Source organism: Hyperolius riggenbachi, chromosome 10, assembly GCF_040937935.1.
Source record: "Hyperolius riggenbachi isolate aHypRig1 chromosome 10, aHypRig1.pri, whole genome shotgun sequence".
In the NCBI taxonomy this organism is placed as follows: Eukaryota; Metazoa; Chordata; class Amphibia; order Anura; family Hyperoliidae; genus Hyperolius; species Hyperolius riggenbachi.
Genome location: NC_090655.1, coordinates 52,374,346 through 52,395,299, shown reverse-complemented (window position 1 = coordinate 52,395,299; position 20,954 = coordinate 52,374,346). Strand labels below are relative to the sequence as shown.

At 44.5% G+C, this 20,954-nt stretch overlaps 1 protein-coding gene across 1 annotated transcript in view; it reads left to right on the top strand.

Moving 5' to 3' along the window:
• The first annotated feature begins 2,641 nt into the window (after positions 1 to 2,641).
• KIF11 (kinesin family member 11) overlaps positions 2,642 to 20,954 on the top strand; it is a 63,125-nt gene continuing 44,812 nt past the window's right edge. Inside the window, 9 exon segments of the mRNA XM_068255114.1 lie at positions 2,642 to 2,760; positions 5,787 to 5,880; positions 11,576 to 11,708; positions 13,844 to 13,941; positions 14,027 to 14,105; positions 16,220 to 16,405; positions 16,986 to 17,110; positions 17,577 to 17,667; positions 20,401 to 20,643. Of these exon segments, the coding sequence (XP_068111215.1) occupies positions 5,804 to 5,880; positions 11,576 to 11,708; positions 13,844 to 13,941; positions 14,027 to 14,105; positions 16,220 to 16,405; positions 16,986 to 17,110; positions 17,577 to 17,667; positions 20,401 to 20,643 (1,032 nt within the window). The 5' untranslated portion in view covers positions 2,642 to 2,760; positions 5,787 to 5,803.

Sequence of the window (20,954 nt, the reverse complement as noted above, 5' to 3'; positions counted from 1 at the left end):
AACAGGTTGAAAAGTTTTGACAGTCCCTAGACTCCAGGAGGGCTGCTTGCTGACTTGTGTAAGAGATTGGCAGGGACAGCAGTCCTATTACCAGCAACTAGTCTCTGTGTAATGTGGGACTGCAATACAGATTAACTGCTCCATCTCAGGCTATTCTCAGTCTCACTCCACTCCTCCTATCTCTGTATGTGTATAGTGTATGTCTACTGTGTGCTGTGTATAGTGTGCTGTGTGTGTGTGTGTGTGTGTGTGTGTGTGTGTGTGTGTGTTGTGTTCAGTGTGTGTAGTGTGTGTTGTGTGCAGTGTGTGTACTGTGTGTGTGTGTGTATGTTGTGTGCAGTGTGTGTACTGTGTGTGTGTGTGTGTGTGTGTGTGTGTGTGTGTGTGTGTGTGTGTGTGTGTACTGTGCTGTGCGTGTCTAAAGTGTGTGTGTGTGTGTGTACTGTGTATAGTGTGTATGTTGTGTGCAGTGTGTGTACTGTGTGTGTGTGTATGTTGTGTGCAGTGTGTGTACTGTGTGTGTGTGTACAGTGTGTGTACTGTGCTGTGCATGTCTAGTGTGTGTGTGTGTGTGTGTGTGTGTACTGTGTATAGTGTGTATGTTGTGTGCAGTGTGTGTACTGTGTGTGTGTGTGTGTATAGTGTGTGTACTGTGCTGTGCATGTCTAGTGTGTGTGTGTGTGTGTGTGTGTGTGTACTGTGTATAGTGTGTATGTTGTGTGCAGTGTGTGTACTGTGTGTGTGTGTGTGTACACTGTGTGTGTATAGTGTGTGTGTGTGTACTGTGTGTGGTGTGTGTGAGTGCATATAGCTGCAAATGAATGTTACATACTAACCTCACCATCAGTTCCTCTCAGAAGCTCGCCATTCTCATGTTACAGTGATCCCTTCCAGTTCTGACAATACTTTGTCAGAACTGCAATATACCAGTTCCTGACAGTTATATATCAGCAGCTGTCAGTTACAACTGAATGTGCATGGTAATGTCCATGTTTGCAAACAAGTAAATAGCTGTAAACCGTGCTCAATTAATAATAAAAGCTTATTCAAAATGTATTCCTGAAAAAATGCATGAATACCACAAACATTTCCAACAACTCATTCATCCACACATATCACTCATACAGCTGGTGTGAAGGGCCCTTCAATTTTCTTATTATCAGATATATCCACAAGATTAATCATAAAAATTAAATAAAAAATGTCAAGAAAAAAATTCTTCCAACAAGAGAAAAACACCACGTCCCTCTTACATCAACAGTTCCTTGATATCGATGCTGCACTAATTAGCATAAAAAATGTAGCGGGTTTTAACTCGCGATAGCTGTTTGGTGACGTCATCTTGCATAGAAGTGACTGTGTGTGTGTGTACAGTGTGTGTACTGTGCTGTGCATGTCTAGTGTGTGTGTGTGTGTGTGTGTGTGTACTGTGTATAGTGTGTATGTTGTGTGCAGTGTGTGTACAGTGTGTGTGTGTGTATGTTGTGTGCAGTGTGTGTACTGTGTGTGTATAGTGTGTGTACTGTGCTGTGCATGTCTAGTGTGTGTGTGTGTGTGTGTGTACTGTGTATAGTGTGTATGTTGTGTGCAGTGTGTGTACTGTGTGTGTGTGTGTACACTGTGTGTGTGTGTGTATAGTGTGTGCGTGTGTGTGTGTACTGTGTGTGGTGTGTGTGAGTGCATGCCGCAATAAGTATATTTTATGGTGAAACGCTCTGTTGCATAACAACTATTTTCTGGTGAACCCATGCCGCAATAAGTACATTTTCTGGTGAAACGCTGCTGCATTATGATTTTCGGGGGTCTTGGGGGTGGGGTTCACCACAGGAGTGGTGTTCACCATGAGGGGTGCGGGGTATGGGACTGGGGGCAATCACGGGGGGAAGGGGGGGGGGGTGCCTGGAGTGACAAAATGGCTAGAGACGCCCCTGCAGGCACTGTGATTGCAGCGTAATATGATCCTCCTGCACTCGCTCTAAACAGCTGCACTTATCTTTGGGGAATGCTTTCTTTCACTGTGGGACGTTTCCATTCAAGATATACAGATGAACATGTAGGTGAAATATATGTAAAGCATATGATTGCAGCATGTGGGTATTGTGTGCAAGCAAACATTTCTGCTCTCTGCTCGTCCCTCCTCCCTTCTCTGTCCACTCCCTGCCCTCTGTCCATCTTCTCCCCTTCTCTGTGTGTCCACCCCCCTCTCCTTCTCCTGCCCTGCTAGTCATTTCAACCCCCGAATGCTTCCGTAGTAAAATGATCCGAGATTCGGATCAAAGATCCGGATCTTTTCAATGATCCGGTTCGAATCATCCGGATCATTGAAAAGATCCGAACTTCCCATCTCTACTCGAAATTACAGCAACATCAGCTACGTAAACCAGTCTACAAGCAGGTTTGTACACAACATCGCGTACAGGAAAACAAACTCCGCCCCGCACGTCATCCATCTGCTCCCTATGCAGGGCTGCGCTTAGTGTTTAAACCTCATGACGTGTTTCACAGCACCGTCCAATCACTGGGTACCGATCTGATTACCTGCAAAGCCGCGCCTCTCTGTCTCGTTATGGCCAATCAGAGTCACGATTCCGGTAGCGTAGCCAATCAGAGCTCACGGAGGAGTCCGGTGTCTGATAGGCTGCTCCAATCGGAAGCGCAATTTTCAAATGTGCAGTGTGTAGACAGCGGAGCTGCTGGCTGAGTCTGTAACGTTCCGGCTGCCTGAGCTGCTGTGATCCCCGTACACCCAGCCGCCTGCGGGTAAGAGACTCCTCTCCAGGCTTCCTGTGGGGTATTATGGGGTTGTGGTGGGGAATGGATTGGGGGCGTTAGATGTGGCTTCCTAGCAGCGTCACAGCTGGAGAGAAACAGCCTCAATGACACTAGGGACTTCAGGGATGTTAATCTGGCTCACACTCAAGCAATTCACTAGCTGTCTCTTCCTTTTACCATTAGCCAATTAGTTTAAAGGGAACCGGAAGCTAGTAAAATTATTTAAAATAAACACATGATATAGCTGCAAATGAATGTTACATACTAACCTCACCATCAGTTCCTCTCAGAAGCTCGCCATTCTCATGTTACAGTGATCCCTTCCAGTTCTGACAATACTTTGTCAGAACTGCAATATACCAGTTCCTGACAGTTATATATCAGCAGCTGTCAGTTACAACTGAATGTGCATGGTAATGTCCATGTTTGCAAACAAGTAAATAGCTGTAAACCGTGCTCAATTAATAATAAAAGCTTATTCAAAATGTATTCCTGAAAAAATGCATGAATACCACAAACATTTCCAACAACTCATTCATCCACACATATCACTCATACAGCTGGTGTGAAGGGCCCTTCAATTTTCTTATTATCAGATATATCCACAAGATTAATCATAAAAATTAAATAAAAAATGTCAAGAAAAAAATTCTTCCAACAAGAGAAAAACACCACGTCCCTCTTACATCAACAGTTCCTTGATATCGATGCTGCACTAATTAGCATAAAAAAATGTAGCGGGTTTTAACTCGCGATAGCTGTTTGGTGACGTCATCTTGCATAGAAGTGACGTCACAACCAATTCTCGTTGGCCTTTCTCAAGAGGACTTATTCTAAATCCTCTTGAGAAAAGCCACGAGAATTGGTTGAAACCGCGTTGAGGTTTCAAAATTCTAACAGCAATCTGCATAGATGTGAACTAGGACAAGCCGTATGCGCAGCGGCTGTCCGTGAACAAAGTTCCTAACATCTATGTGAGGTGACGTCACCAAACAGCTATCGCTAGTGAAAACCCACTGGGCGGAAGTGCGGTAAGCGGCTCTCTGAACCTGGCAACCGGCAGTGCCACAGGCCGCACGGGGACGCCATCGGGACAGGAACGCTTGGACTGCCTGCTGATATACCACCCCTGAAGTTGGAAGGGTAACTACCCGTGGGGTGAGGAGGAAGCCTAAAGCCACTTGTGGAGATACTCTGTGGGAACATTGACGCAGGGGAATCGTGAGTTTTAAACTTTGAACACACGCACTTTAAGATATCATTGCTGACAAGCATTGAGGAATTGATGTCACCAAACAGCTATCGCGAGTGAAAACCTGCTGAATTTTTTTTATGCTAATTAGTGCAAACAAGTATCGATATCGAGGAACTGTTGATGTAAGAGGGACGTGGTGTTTTTCTCTAGTTGGAAGAATTTTTTCTTGACATTTTTTATTCAATTTTTAATGAATTTTTATGATTAATCTTGTGGATATATATATGATAAGAAAGTTGAAGGGCCCTTCACACCAGCTGTATGAGTGATATGTGTGGATGAATGAGTTGTTGGAAATGTTTGTGGTATTCATGCATTTTTTCAGGAATACATTTTGAATAAGCTTTTAGTATTAATTGAGCGCGTTTTACAGTTATTTACTTGTTTGAAAATTTGAAGGACTAAGCCTAAGGAATTCCTTATCTAAATACGCAGCTGACCAATCAATTATCCCCCCCCCCCCCCCCCCATCATCGCATAGTTTTGTATCCTTTAATGTCCATGTAACCCTATGGCTCAAGTGGGTGATATTACAGTTTAATAATGTGTTGACCAGGAAGCTGTTATGGGGTAATGGCCATTTTTAAAATGGAGGATGGAGAATTCCATTGATCACAGTGGACAAATGGGATGCAGGAGATAGAGATTGAGGAGTAGACTATACAGGAGGTAAGTATGACCTGTGTATGGTTATTTTGACTTTTTATTTTCAGTTCAGGTTCTCTTTAAACTACACTTTATGCTTTATTAGAAGTTGTTTTGAGTTCTCCTGTCTTATAATTTTTTCAACATGCTATTTTGTGGCCCTTTCATATTAAATTCGCCATTTAGCCACTCGTTGTCCAGGGTTAAGCGCTTTCTAGTTGCAAAGCAATGCAAGTGATTGGGAGAGATGCTATTTTTGAGCTCTTTCAGATGACCGGTGAACTGCTACATTTAATGCACCATTTAGCCACTTGTTTGCAAGGGTTCAGTACTTTCTGGTTGCAAACTAATGTAACGATTGGGAGCATTTGTAACATAAGCATGTCAGCTCTTTACATGTTTTAGTTTATTGCCAGGTAAAAAAAAACTCACTGCAGCCTGGGCATTCTGTCGTCTGCTCATATGCACATGCAGAGATTGCTGCAAGTGCTGGACGTCTGCAGCTGGCTGTGAGCGCACTGCTTGTAATCAGGAGTGGCTGACAAGCAGTTAGAGTACTTTGGGTAAACATGAAGATTGCTGTGGCCTGCCCTAAGCTCGGCAGCGCTACCAAATTGGTGGCTGGGGGCGGACTACGGCAATGCAGACAGAAGTTTCTGAAGAACTTTGACAGTCTCCAGAAAAATGGCTGCGACTGCACTGCTGAAGAGTGGGGTGAAGCATCTCTTGTGACCTGAAGATGTCAGGACTGGTAAGTATGTAACTCCGTGCCCCCCCCCCGCCCATCATACGTACTTATTAAAGGAAACGTGGTGACTACTGTCCCAGGATATATACTTACCTTGGGCTTCTTTCATGCTGGACGGCCTGGTACACTAGCTCGGTAACTCATAGTCGCCCATGCGTGGCCTGGCCATGTGTGCTCTCCCGCCACAAGTTCACATTTTTCTCTGTCAGTAGAAGTGGTTCCTGATTTGAACAGACTGGTTGTACTTTCCATATTGATTTGTGTCCTTCCTTTGTGGTTTATACAAACTAAAGTATGCCATGGTTTGTCTGCTTTCTACTGATTTATTTACATTGAACTATCCTCCCTCCCTTATCCCATGTGTAGATCACGTGTAAGTCACCATGTCTTCCCAGCCTTTGGTCACCTCCAGTAAGAAGGATGAAAAAGGAAAAAACATCCAAGTAGTTGTAAGATGCAGGTAAGTGAAGTCTGACAGATCCTGCTGAGTATTCTGTGCTGTATACTGATCAGGGATTTACCCGTGTATTGTCTAATAATGTGGTCTCTGCATCTTCAGAGTCTTCCTCGCATTTGTTTCATGAAAACCCACTTAAAGGACAACTGAAGTGAGAAGAATATTGAAGCTGCCATATTTATTTCCTTTTAAACAATACCAGTGTCCTGGCAGCCCTGCTGATCTATTTGGCTGCAGTGGGTTCTGAATAACACCAGAAACAAGCATGCAGCTAATCTTATCAGTTCAGATAATAATGCCAAACACCTGATCTGCTGCATGCTTGTTCAAGGGCTAGGGCTAAAAGAATTAAAAGCAGAGGATAAGCAGGATAGCCAGGCCCTTGCATTCACTCGTGGAGCCTCCAGTCCCCCACCGCCCACTAGTTTCATTCTTGCTGACAGGCCTGGCCACGCATAATCTTTCTTCGCATTCCCGTCCGCAATAGCGTCCTGCACGTGTGCAGGACGCTATTCAGGACGGGAACATGGGGGATATGCGTGGCCAGGCTTGCGCAGGCGTAGAAAGCCCATCGAGCCCCTGTCAGCTAAAATAAAACTAGCTGGCGGTGGGAGACCGGAGGCTCCATGAGTGACTGTGAGGGCGAGGTGGTTTTTTTGTTTTTTTTTTTACTCCTGGCTTAAGTGTCCCTTTAAAGTAAACCTGAGGTTGCAATAAAAATAAAATCTTAAGAGGTAGCCTCTGGATGCTCCTCTCGCTGAGGTGACAGTTCTGAGCGTACAAATGTATCACTTGGCAGTATTCCTTGGGGGGAGCGGGGTACAGATTGTTTCAGATACAATGTCCTCCCCAGAATTTTTTTCCAGCTGGGTGGCTTGAAAAAGTAGCCGGGTGGGGTGCAACCGGGGTAATGCAGGGGCTGGCGGAACTCTGCTTACAACATAGGAGGAGGATGAGAAGGCGAGCCGCTGACAGCCAGGTGCTCCCCAAATTTAGCCGGTTGGAGCACCCGGTTAGAAAAGCCTGGAGAGGACATTGTGGTACCAATTTCAGCTTTCTCCATATTTCCCTGCATTGAAGCTAATGTTGTGAGGCCACATCTGGAGTATGGGATACGTTTTTGTGTACCACACTGTAGGAAGGACATTGAAATACTAGAACAGGTACAGAGACGGGCAACTTGCTCAGAGGGATGGAGGAATTAACTTACCAAGAAAGCTTGGGCAAACTGGGCTTATGTAGCTGGAAAAAAAATACGTCTGATTAGCATGTATAAATACGTCAGAGGGCAATACAATAGCTTGGCAGGTGTGCTTTTTGTACCTAGGCTTGTACAGAGAACAAGTGAGCATGATCTGTGTATGGAGGAATTTACAGTAAATAATGGCTAAAATATGGAATATTTTACCACAGGAAGTAGTTATGGCAATTTCTAAATCTGCTTTTAAAGGAGGCTTGGATGTGTTTGTTTTTTCTAATTTTTTTTTCATTTAAAGCGGTATTGTCACCATAAAAATCAAATTTCAACAGCAACTGGTCTGAGTGTATTAAGTGATAAAGATGCTAATCCTGCATTCAAAACTTACAAAACTTTTTCTGCTTTCATGGTTTGTAGTTATCACATACTTTAGGAGCACTGGCCCTAGTGGCAAACCGTGCCAAAGAGTTGAATGCTGGGAGTTCTTTTTATCTATAATACAGTGTTCTCCCCAGGCTCTTTTAGCCGGGTGCTCCACCCGGCTAGATTTGATGACCACCCGGCTGTCATTGGCTCACCTCCTCACCACCTCCTATACTGTAAGCACAGTTACCCTGCATTTTCATCTCTACCCACCCGGCTGCTTTTTTATGCCACCCGGCTACTATTTCATGCCACCCGGCTGGAAAATAATTCTGGGGAGAACACTGATAATATATTCCTCCTCTTCCATTTATTTCCCTGCCAGCTGCTTATCTGAAACACCCTCTGAAGCAAGGCTGAGGTGACTCAGGGATTGGAGGATAAAACAGTGCAGTTGTTAGTATACACCTCAGTGGGAGTGTCTAAAGATTCTGGGAGGAGGGCAGCTAATGAATACACAAGAGAAGGGAGGGGGGAAAACAAGAGTCAGGGAGGATATGATGTCAGCGTTAGCTTGGCAAGATGGCCACTGCCTAGAATAGAATTTTCTGCTTTTCCTTTATCAAATTCACAGGAATCATTACATGGATAGCACAATACATCTGTTATGTAAGTAGAAGTAGTATTTATCTACTTATATATTGCTTTTTTATTTCTAAGTTAGCATGGGTGTCGCTTGTTCTTTAAAGAGACTCTGTAACAAATGTTTCAGCCTTAGTTCTTCTATCCTATAAGTTCCTATGCCTGTTCTAATGTGCTCTGGCTTACTGCAGCCTTTCCTAATTGCACTGTCTCTGTAATAAATCTTATCTCCTTTCCTCTGTCATGTCTGTCGGGCTAAGGCTTGAATGTCCACACAGTATAGTAGCGCTCAGTCCATATAACTGTCCGTCCTGGGCTCTCCAAGATGATGTACAGCGTATGTCAACACCTCAAGAAACAGGGAATACACAAACAGAGAAACCACAATTGTGCAGACTGTTATTATCTTGTAACAACACCACCTGTGTGTTTCATGCACGGACTTCCACTAGTACTCAGGTATGGGGGGCAGGACACCACCACCACCTATCCACGCACTCCCCTCCGTCCCCTATGTTACCCTACTCACCGTCAGGCTGCGGGGTACAGGAACCTGTCAATCACTGAAGTGCATGAATCCTTAATGACACCACCTGCCTCCCAGGTCTCTGTTTCTCAAACACCAGCTGTGTTAATACCTCAAACAACAAGCACAAATGCTTCTCATGTGTAAAACCTTCATTTTTCAATAAAAGTAAGTAATGCGCGTACATTTAAAAGATGATAAAAAAGCATACCACAAGTTTATACCGATCCCCTGGTCACGGGCCACGGCATTCCTCGTCTCTCGTCGTCTCAAACTTCCAGCGTCGTCCTCGCTAGTTCCTTGGCGGCGTGGCCAAGGAACTAGCGAGGAGGACGCTGGAAGTTTGAGACGAGACACGAGGAATGCCGTGGCCCGTGACCAGGGGATCGGTATAAACTTGTGGTATGCTTTTTTATCATCTTTTAAATGTACGCGCATTACTTACTTTTATTGAAAAATGAAGGTTTTACACATGAGAAACATTTGTGCTTGTTGTTTGAGGTATTAACACAGCTGGTGTTTGAGAAACAGAGACCTGGGAGGCAGGTGGTGTCATTAAAGTGAATGTTTACCAGTAAAAAAAAAGAAAAAGTCAGATACTCACCTAAGGAGAGGGAAGGCTCGGTCCTAATTAGCCTTCCCTCTCCTCTCCCGGTGCCCGGTCCCGCGCAGGATCCCCCGTGGCAGTATTCGACCAGTTCGGTCAAATACTGCCACTTCCGCATGCCTTCGGGAGCTTTCAGAGGTCTTCGGGAGCACTCGGGCTCCGGATGACGCGACCGCTCCATACTACGCATGCGCGAGCGCCCTCTATGACGCACTCGCGCGTACGTAGTATGGAGCGGCCCGTCTTCGGAAGCCCGAGTGCTCCCGAAGACCTCCGAAGTCCCTGCGGCGGCGGACGCGAACGTAGGAGCCAGCGCAGCACCGAGGGCACCGGGAGAGGAGAGGGAAGGCTCATTAGGACCGAGCCTTCCCTCTCCTTAGGTGAGTATCTGACTTTTTTCTTTTTTTTTTACCGGTACCCATTGGCTTTAAGGATCCATGCACTTCAGTGATTGACAGGTTCCTGTACCCCGCAACCTGACGGTGAGCAGGGTAACATAGGGGACGGAGGGGAGTGCGTGGATAGGTGGTGGTGGTGGTGTCCTGCCCCCCATACCTGAGCACTAGTGGAAGTCCGTGCCTGAAACACACAGGTGGTGTTGTTACAAGATAACAGTCTGCACTATTGTGGTTTCTCTGTTTGTGTATTCCCTGTTTCTTGAGGTGTTGACATACGCTGTACATCATCTTGGAGAGCCCAGGACGGACAGTTATATGGACTGAGCGCTACTATACTGTGTGGACATTAATAGTGATAGTTGGGTAACTATATATAGAGCGCACCATCTCTATCTGGAAAGAAACTATTGTTGTTAGCGCTGTAATACTGTGTGTGTGTATAATGCTTGAATGTGTGCTTGGCTGCTTGTGATTGGATAGAAGCGATACACACCCTCTGCAGGCCCCCTGCAGACTCTGTATGACTCACACACTCTGTTTATGTGAGCCTATCACAAGCTGGTTAGTTTGTTTGTAAACACTGCCTAAAACTGTTAATTACAAGCCAGGATTGCAGCAGAGAGTGGCAGAAACAGCACAGAGGGGCACAGGAGAAAATAAGGAATAGAATGGTATGCTTTTTAGTGTACGAATATTAGAGTACAGATTCTCTTTAAAGAGTAACTGTCAGCAGAAGCTAATTTAAACCTCTGTTCTCCTGTGTTAAACAGTTTAGAAGGAAGCTCAAAAGCCATTAGTGAAGATAAACATTTCAGTTACCTTTGATGTGTGCTTATCTTAACCTCTGTTATAGACCCATAAAGACGCAAGCCGCAGCTAAACTGCAAAGCATTCTGGGGCCCTCCCCTCGGCTGCTAATGAGACGGTACAGCAGCTTGTGTAATCAGTCCAGCCACAGCACTGATAAATCTCCGGGCAGACTACACTGCAGGAGTCAGCTATTGTTCCTAGCCACATGGCTCATTAATATTCACTGCACACCGTGTTGTTCAAGAACGAGTGTATCTGTGATCAGAAGCAGGCAGGACATGACGACACATTTGGCTTCACAAACATGGAGCCTGCCATGAGCTGTCAGGAGCATCTATCTCTGCATATACTATATACAAATTCTGTGAAATCCAAACGTGGACAGTGAAATGCATATGTAATGTAAGTACAGCCAATCTTTAGCTACTGATATATGTGTTTATTTTCTCTGAGACCCTATACCTAACAGCTCCTCTTTAAGGACAACCACAGCTATAATTACTAAGTTATTCTTAGGGATTTTCTATGTCACCTGGAGTCGGGAAGGAATGTTTAGGGGTAACTGGTCAAGCTTTGTAAAGGCTGGGACACACTAGGAATGCATTTGCTGAGCTTGTCAATTGCTGGCGGTCAACCGGTTGGTGTTAGGGAGTGATCCAGAAGCTATTGCATCAGTGACTACAGTAGCCAAATCGTGATTGCTCTGGAAGTCGTGGAACTGCCATGTTTCCCTAAATTTCCACAAAGTGCCCGTAGTAGGTCCCAGCCATATGGGATTTTTTTTGCCTTCCCCTGAATCAACTAGAATGCGAGGGTGCAGGACAGAAATGTAGCTTATTTTTACTTTGTCCTGGATGATCTTCATGGACAGATATCTTACTCTAACCAAACTATACTGTTCCTAGTACTTCTAGAAGCTGTACATATGGACTATTGGGGCGCAGTGTTGTTCAGAATATTTAGGTAGGTGATCTTTATTCTGTGCAGATGGGGGTTCCAGTGAGAAAAAACAGCTGAAAACTTCAGTCCTATGAAGTCATTGTGCTATTCCATGTAAGAATTGCGGAATGGTTTGGAAATCCTAAAATCCACAAACCGTGTATTAATTTTGAGAGTGGTTAAGCCTACTTTATAATTAACCTCTTTCCCTTCAGACCGTTCAATCAGCAGGAGCGAAAGGCTAACTCCCATTCTGTGCTGGAATGTGACCCTCAGAAGAGGGAGGTTTCGGTGCGGACAGGAGCGATAAATGACAAACTGGGGAAAAAGAACTATACATTTGATATGGTAAGTAACTACCCTGCCTGCAAAAAGCTATTTTGATTGAAACGAATATGAATGCAACATTCAAGTCCTATTCAAAAACACAAGAGCAAGTAGCCCCTCTCTCTCATGTCATGGGAATAAACTAGTGTCCACAACAATAGCAGTATCTTAGAATTAGTTTTTATTTTGCAACAATCATGATTAAGAACAATTAAAAACACTAATGATTCCCAGGCCAATATCCATCCATCCATTAAATTATTCATAACGAGTCTGCTCAGCTCTAAGGTTCTCAAAACCAGCAGTACATTGGTCCAATAATGTGTGTCCCACCAATGGTAACTAATGACAATCAATAAGGTGAGTCACTGGATCAATATTGCTCCTGATCAGAGAACAGTTGAATAAATATGACATATATTAGCATTCACATAACATACTGGTATGTACAATAATTAGTGCAAAACTATGCAACATAGTGCTCGTGCCTATTGCCTGTAACTAATAGGTCCTATTACCATGAATAGGTTAGTGTATATATCTCAATAAAAAGTGCTGGTGCCAGAAACCGGTCCTGGATAGGACTGCGTCACGTGATGTACCAAGATGGCAAGAAACCAAAACAAAATGAACAAAAATCACCCACGAAATGAAATGGAACAGTCAAACCAAACACCAGAATGAGTGAATCAAAAAACCACAGTGTACTGAGCCACACCAGAGTATTAGAAGCAGTAAGGAAATAAATATGCCGGTATATGAAGTCAAGAAGCAGTGCAGAGCTTATCAATGTAGCGATCAGGAAGTTAGTCAGCATCCCTGAGGTAGCTTCGGCGTAACCGGTAGGATCGTTGACCCCCACGGCCCTGTCCATCTTCCATACTTTGATAAGCTCTGCGCTGCTTCTTGATTTCATATACCGGCATATTTATTTCCTTACTGCTTCTAATACTCTGATGTGGCTCAGTACAGTGTGGTTTTTTTGATTCACTCATTCTGGTGTTTGGTTTGACTGTTTCATTTCATTTCACGGGTGATTTTTGTTTGTTTTGGTTTTGATCTATTTCATTTGGTGGGTGATTTTTGTTCATTTTGTTTTGGTTTCTTTTTGGTTTCTTGCAATCTTGGTACATCACAGGACCCTGTTTTCTGGCACCTGCACTTTTTGACAAACGCATGCACAGTAATAGGACGTATTAGTTATAGGCAATAGGCACGAGCACTTTGTTGCATAGTTTTGCACTAATTATTGTACATACCAGTATGTTATGTGAATGTTAATATATGTCATTTCATATTTTCTTAACTATTATTGATTAACTATTAACTAATATTGATCCAGTGACCCACCTTATTATTATTAGTTACCATTGGTGGGACACACATTATTGGACCAATGTACTGCTGGTTTTGAGAACCTTAGAGCTGAGCTGACTCATTATGAATAATTTAATGGATGGATATTGGCCTGGGGATCATCATTAGTATTTTTTATCTTAATCCATGATTATTGAAAAATAAAAACTAATTTTAAGATACTGCTATTGTTGTGGACACTAGTTTATTCTCATGACATGAGAGAGAGGGACTACTTTCTCTTGTGTTTTTCAATGTCTATTTTGGGTCGGTGATCCTAGTCCCTTTGTGTATTGAATCCTTGTATAGGACATACTGCCAGTGGATGGGACTGGACAGTATTTGGGGCTCATTGTGTTGAATTTAACATGCAACATTCAAATCAGTCCTGAAGTAGGAAGCAGGAAACTTGAGCACTGCCACAGGCGCCTATACAAATAATAATTCCTATATTTGTATAGCGCTTGCGTCAGACTCAAATCGCTTGCAGTGCAGCCACCAGAGCATGCTCAGTAGGCATTGGCAGTGTTAGGGAGTCTTGTCTAAACACTCCTTATTGAATAGTTGCTGCTGTGGGGGCGATTCAGTTAATACAGATTGTTTCAGGTACAACAGTGTTCCCCCAGAGCCCAGATCTCCTGCGTCAGGCAGAGCTCTTAACCATTACATCATCCAGCCACTGTTACTGTATATCGTCATTGACTGGAAATTTCCATGCCAGAATGTGAAATATGGGCCCAAATTTCTCATCATGTCTGGACGACAAATATGTGGGGGCTTTAATATTCTGTCTATTGCAGGTATTTGCCCCATCAGCTAAACAGATTGAAGTGTACCGGAGTGTTGTGTGCCCCATCTTGGATGAAGTTATAATGGGATACAATTGCACCGTTTTTGCGTAAGTATGATTTCACATCATAAACTATTCGCAAGTAAAATCTGCTGAGTTATGAAAAACCTCACACATGGCTTCTGGTTTCCAGGTATGGTCAGACAGGCACAGGGAAAACGTTCACCATGGAAGGCGAGAGGTCGGCACAGGGAGAGTTTACTTGGGAACAGGTGTGCTTGCCCTTCTTATATATCAATGTTTTCATTGTCCTGTATCATGGCAAATGTAGTCCTGTTTAGCACGCCTGGGTTGTATATATGAATGTTGTCCTGTAACACGATGCGACTGCGATCCGCTGTGTGTATCGGTCAGACATACTGGAAGATGTCTCTGATGAAGCAGGGCTAGTCCCTGCGAAACAGCTCTCAGACTTGACCTTTCCCCCACTGCTGTAAGCTTTTTTTTGTCTACCCAGCCACAATAAAGGGTGTTTTAGCAGCTGTGCCCATCTCCTTCTTCTTTTGATTGAAATACTGGAAGATGTAGGATTGTCAATCAAGTATGTCAAGGCTGACATGCTTAATTGGGTGCGCGGTGTTAATGTCATACGATACCGGAACAAGCTTCGAACGCAATGCCACCCCTAGCACTGCCCCACCCCCACACACACCCCAAATGTTAAATATGCCTATCCCTGTGACATCACGCACGTGCCCACGTATACTCCGGCATCCATGAACCACGTAGGGCCCGGAGCCAGCGGTGGAAAGGTAAAGCATGCTGCACCGGTGGGGCACATTTTATATTTGGGGGTGCAGCATGACGGCGGACCGATTCCCGCAAGACGTCATGCTGAAACAAATCTCTCTACAATCAGATTCGATCAGTAAGATCTGCCTCTTGGTCAACCTCTCGTACGTCTGATGTACTAGATTTGGAACCCACAGTCAGGCATATGCCTTGATTGTGGGCTCCAAAAACACTCCCCTAAGAACCTAAGTTGGATTGCTTGTCCTGGGTTAGTAAGTGGAGACACTATTGACATAGTGGTCTGCAATGCACTGGAAAGAGTGCACAACATACAGCCAGGAGGGAAACCTCTTTGAAATCAGGTGTAGAGGGTTATTGTGGATGCTTTATAAGCATACAATATTGCTGTTTTAAGCATAAAATTATCATTATAGGTGGTCCATGGACTGAAGTGGAGAAACCGTTGTGGTCATGTGGTAAAGCAGTTTTGAACTAAAGTACATCAACTGACCTTTATGCTAGGTTCACATTGGTCTTTACCTGTAACAGCAGAAACGGGAAAGCTGTGCCATATTTTATCCGTGTGTTGCGTAGGATACAGTGAAGCATACGGTCCAGAAAAGTATGCTTCCCTGGTGATGCGTGCATTTTGCGATAACTCACTGCATTCTGTGCGTTGGGATATCGCACTGTGAACGTCACTAGAGGTGGTGTATTGCAGTGCACCACACCACTTTGAAAGTAGCCTTACAGTAAGGCTTATTATACTGAATGCGTGAAACTTGTGCTAAATTCTAGCTTAAAAAGAAAGTTGAGTTCTTGTTGCACAAAGTAATATGAGATTTTTTGCTATAAGATGACAGCAATTGCTTGATTGTCGAAAGTAACTTTTGTTACTATTTTGTTACATTCTGCCATGGCAAGACTTTCTATTCTGACAAAACAACTAGCTGTCATATCTTCAGATGAATCCAGCAGGGGTCACATTTGTATCTGCAGAAAAACCGCTGTATTTTTCTGCGGATGAATCTGAGTTGTTGGCCGGCTGAGGGCAGCCAACTGTCGGCAATAGGGAATCGCCAGCGATTTGGGGGAGGGGGGGAGCAGCAGTGTCGTGAGTTTTTTTTGGATTTTTTTTTTTTCCGTCTATGGGAAACCGCTTGTTGCTCCCACTGCACCGTGATTAGGGCCCTTTTCCACCGGCTGCGCTCCTATTCAATAGTCGGGTTTTGCCGATCACAAGGGCACCATGGGTTAATCGCAGCGCACCTTTTCCATTAGCATGCTTTGTTTCACTGAGGTGCGGGAAAGGGTTGCATGCTGCATTTTTTTATGCGCTTGCGATAAACTGCTATAGCAGGCAAGTGCTGTTAAATTGCATGGAAAAGTGCACAAGAAAATCATGATTGCATTGCCTCGATCACACTTTTTGGTAGAAAGGGGCCCTTATGTGTTTTTGTATTCCGCAAACGCACGCAACTTTGAGCAAGTGTAACCCCTGCTTTAAAAGTTACAGCTTCTAACACTGGCATCTGTAAGTGTCGCCTTGACCTTCATTGCAACCTTTGAACCCGAGTCCTTTGCTCTTTCCCAGGACCCGCTTGCAGGTATAATTCCTCGGACTCTTCATCAGATATTCGAGAAGCTCTCTGAGAACGGCACGGAGTTCTCAGTGAAAGTATCTCTGCTGGAAATCTACAATGAGGAGCTCTTTGATCTTCTAAGCCCATCACCAGATGTGGGGGAGAGACTGCAGATGTTTGATGATCCGCGGAACAAGGTGATGCTATCTTCCCTGTGCACCAGCTCTGTCATCCTTTATTAAAACCTATTTTATACAGGAAAGAAAAGCAAAACAGAATGAGGGTTTATCAGCCCAATAATGTCAAGTTAAAGAATAAAACCACTTTTTAATTACAACAGACATAATAGGTCACATATGACATGGCATAAAATAGTCCTTGTTGCATGCATGTTTGTCTCAATCAATTGTGACAAACGTGCAACAAGGACTATTTTATTGCTATGTCATGCGGGCTGGCTAGAGTGTCAGCTTCCTGGCCAGGAGCTTTTTTTTGTTCCCAAAAGCAGGTGCCATCTTAAAATGGCTTTAAAATTCCTTTGGCAGGGCTGAAATGCCTTTTATGTTACATACTTTAAATCAAGTTATATGCAATTTGGAGGTGGAATCCTAAACTGAGGAGTCTGAGTTGAGTCAGATGATTTTGTACCGACCCCACTACCCTATTGTAAACGAGTGTGAAGTTATGTTTTGCATAAACCTGTAGTGGTTATGCAGTGTTCTCCCTCTATGCTAATAAGGCGGTATATTCAAAGAAGCTGTGATGTATCTCTTGTAGAGAGGCGTAATAATCAAAGGACTGGAGGAAATAACTGTACACAACAAAGATGAGGTTTATCATATCCTGGAGAGAGGGGCAGCCAAAAGAACCACTGCATCCACTCTAATGAATGCCTATTCCAGGTATGTACAGGCTCTACTTAACGGCAAAGTCCACTGTTGTTCAGAGAATCCACTCTTTGCTGAGAAAACGGGCTACAACCCAGCAGCCTTACTGCTGTTCCCTCCATACCCCCCACCCCCGACCATATCTCTCTGCATGTGTTGGAGCATGAGTTGGATCATGTTTAGCTACCTATTATCACTCTGAAATTCATCCTGTAGTGTTCTTTGCAGCTTCTGAACTGGCTGCTAGAGCTCCAGGCTCATTGTAGTGTGACTGCAGTGATCCTGGAACCTCTACTTGCAAGGTCAGAAGCTGCAAGAGACACTAGTGGATGCAATCCGGAGCGAGGACAGGTAGCTAAACCAACTACAGCACGCTTCAACACACGTCACCCATAGGCCATTTATTTATTTTTATTTTCATCATGTATTTTTGGGTTTTTGGTTTGTTTCTTGGGTGTAATCATTACATTTTTCTCTGCAGTCGGTCTCACTCAGTTTTTTCGATCACCATTCATATGAAAGAAACCACTGTTGATGGAGAAGAGTTGGTGAAAATCGGCAAATTGAATTTGGTAAGGTTTTTGTTATTCTTTTGCTATACTTAGAGAAACTGGAACCAAGGATTGAACCTTATCCCAATCAGTAGCTAATACCCCCTTTTCCCATGAGAAATCTTTACCTTTTCTCAAACTGATCATCAGGGGGCTCTGTATGGCTGATATTGTGGTGAAAGCCCTCCCACAGTGTGATGTCATGACCATGGTGCTGATATCACTTTGTGGGAGCCTTGTTGCATTGTGGGAAATAACAGCTTTTTCCAACTGTTAAAAAAGCAAGCATCAGCTCCTAACACCGACATCACCTGCCAGCAGAAAAAAAATGTCGCCATGTGATGCATGGAGAGGGAGAGGAAAGATTTTACAATGGGAAACCACTGACTAAATTATTTATACATAATACTGTAAAAATTAAAGAGAATCTGTATATAAAAAAAAAAAGGCCCTGGGGTTTACTCACCTTGGGAGGTCGAAGCCTCTGGATCCTGTCAAAGCTTCCTCCGTCGTCCTCCGTCCCACAGTGGTCTCACTAGAAGTCCCCGAACGACGGCCATGTAAATATTTACCGTTCCGGCGCAGTAGCGGCTCTCTGTTCGGAAATAGGCAATCCCAGTCACGTCCGCTCTACTGTGCAGGTGCAAGCTGCCTGCGCAGTAGAACAGACCCGACTGGGGTCGCCTATTTCTGAGCCGCAACAGCGTCCCCACTGGAGCCGGGGAAGGTAAATGTTGCACAGCCTGACAAATTGACTGCTTAACATTCTGAGGGCCAGAGTGGGACGGAGGAGGACAGGGGAAGCCACAAAAGGATCCAGAGGCGTCCCCCCTCCTGAGGTAAGTACCCCCCAGGGGCCCTTTTTTTTTTTGTACTGTACAGTCTCTTTAAGCACTTTTTATTATGTTATTTTCACTGGAGTTCCTCTTTAACTTGTTCCCTTTATTACTCTATATGCTACTGTAGTTTTGACACCACTTATAATGTTCTTCACACTGTTCAGACTCCTAAATTACTTTAATGAAGTTGCCTTTTCCCCCCTCACCTTCAGTACTTCTATCCATGCTTCCAGTGTTCACTGAAGGCATGTGCTGCACAAACATAATGACTTCTTCTGTTCAAAGATCAAATGGACATGAAGGTTGGCTCTAGCTGAACGTTTTTTATAATGGTGCACTTGATCAAAGGAAACTTCATTATCCTCCCTGGCGGTAACCCTGACCTACACACGGGGGTAGGCGCTGCAGAGGAGTTCTTTGCCCCGGGAGGGATTTCTTGTACAAAACTTGTTGTAAAGCTTGTAACTAGAAACTTCGCTAGCTACCATTGTCCCCCAAGTCCTTCCGTTATTCTTTGGTCGCCCTTGATCGCCGCTGTTATACGTACCCAAACCCCCCCCCCCATTCTCGCAATGGCACAGCCTCTCCAATCAGCTCCAGGCTTCGCTATGGGGATGATCGGGATCGCGCATGACGTCGATGACGACAGACGTCATGTCCGATCGTCGCCATAGCAACGAATGAGGCCCATTGGGGAGGCTGCGGCTCTCGCGGGATCGTGGCTAGGTAACGTATAGCGGCGGCGATCGGGGGGGGGGGGGGGGGGGGTGGGTTCAGAAGGGTGCAGGGGGACTTAAGGGACAAGGGTAGCTAGCCTAGGGCTAGCTACAAGCTTGACAACAACTTTAATTCAAAAAATCCCTCCCGCGGACGCAGCCTCAGAAACTGCGTACCGCCAGGAGGGTTACAGAGGGATCAAACTGACATAATCAATAAAAATGTTTGCCTACTTTTTATTACCCATACAGTTATCATATTTGTTTTTGTGTGTGAGTATTGTCAATTTACAAATTACAAGTTCCCATAGTACAGTTTATCTGCTCTAAAAGCTGCAATTCCATTTTACTGCATAGCTACTGTATTCATATATTATAATGTATCCAGTGATCGCTTCTCTGGTCTTTTCTTCTACAATGTGTGGAGCTCAGTTTCAGCACTCTGCTGGCTGTATACTAATTGTAGCTGACAAAGGAATGTAAACAAACCCTATCACCTCTTCGGATGTGGCAGGAAGCTTTCCACTGAAGAGGAAAGTGCTGTGTTTAACTGTTTGAATGCTGTTCTGCTAACTTTTTTTTTTTTGTGCTCATATGTTTGTACGCTATAAATAATCTTTAAGAGCAAAGAAGAACTGCTTAGTTTCATACCACTTAAAGAGACCCCGAAGTGGGTTCTAAGAATCCTAATAGCAGACAGAGGCTGGCTGTGCATATAATCACCAGCCTCTGTTGCTATATATCATCCCGCCAGGGCCCCCCTGCGCTCTGCCCCCATAAATCACAGCCGCGCTGTCGACACGCAGCGTGTCACCAGCCGACTGTTTACAATGGCCTATCAATCTCCACCGCTCCCCTGCCTCCTCCATAGCTCCGGTCCCCGCCCGCGCACCTTCCCTCCCTGCTGATTGGGGTGAAGGGACCTTGGCAGGTACCAGAGCTATGGAGGAGGCGGGGGGAGTGGCGGAGATTGATAGGCAATTGTAAACAGTTGGCTGGTGACGTGCTGCGTGTCAGAGCAGAGCGCAGGGGGCCCTGGAGGGACGATATATAGCAACAGAGGCTGGTGATTATATGCACAGCCAGCCGCTGTCTGCTATGAGGATTCTTAGAACCCACCTCGGGTTCTCTTTAACAACCAGGAGATAATGTTCTGAGCTGGTCTCCTATTGAAATCTTCTGTTTATCTCTTTCTCCAGGTGGACTTGGCTGGAAGTGAGAACATTGGCCGCTCTGGGGCTGTGGATAAGAGAGCTCGTGAAGCTGGGAACATTAATCAGTCTCTGCTGACCCTGGGCAGGGTGATCACCGCCCTGGTGGAGAGAGCCCCACACATCCCATACAGAGAGTCTAAACTCACCAGGATCCTGCAGGACTCTCTAGGAGGAAGAACCAAAACCTCTATCATTGCTACAGTCTCTCCTGCCTCTATCAACCTGGAGGTAATGTCTGCTATGGCTGTACCCCAAGATTGGTGCCTCTGGACATTCCTTTTCATATTGAGGTTTTTTTTTTTTTTTTTTTTTAATATATACTGAACTCTAGTAAAGCCGTTTAAAAAAAAAATAAAAAATTGTCCAGACAATATAAGAAAAACCTCTTTCTGTATCTTAATAGGACCCTATTCTCTTACAACCTTGAAAGTTGCAGTAAAGCAACAAAAATTCTGGTTCCTTCTTAAAAGGACCCTGTGGTGAGCATCATAGGGAGGCTGCCGTATTTATCTCTTTTTAATCAATACCAGTTGCCTGGC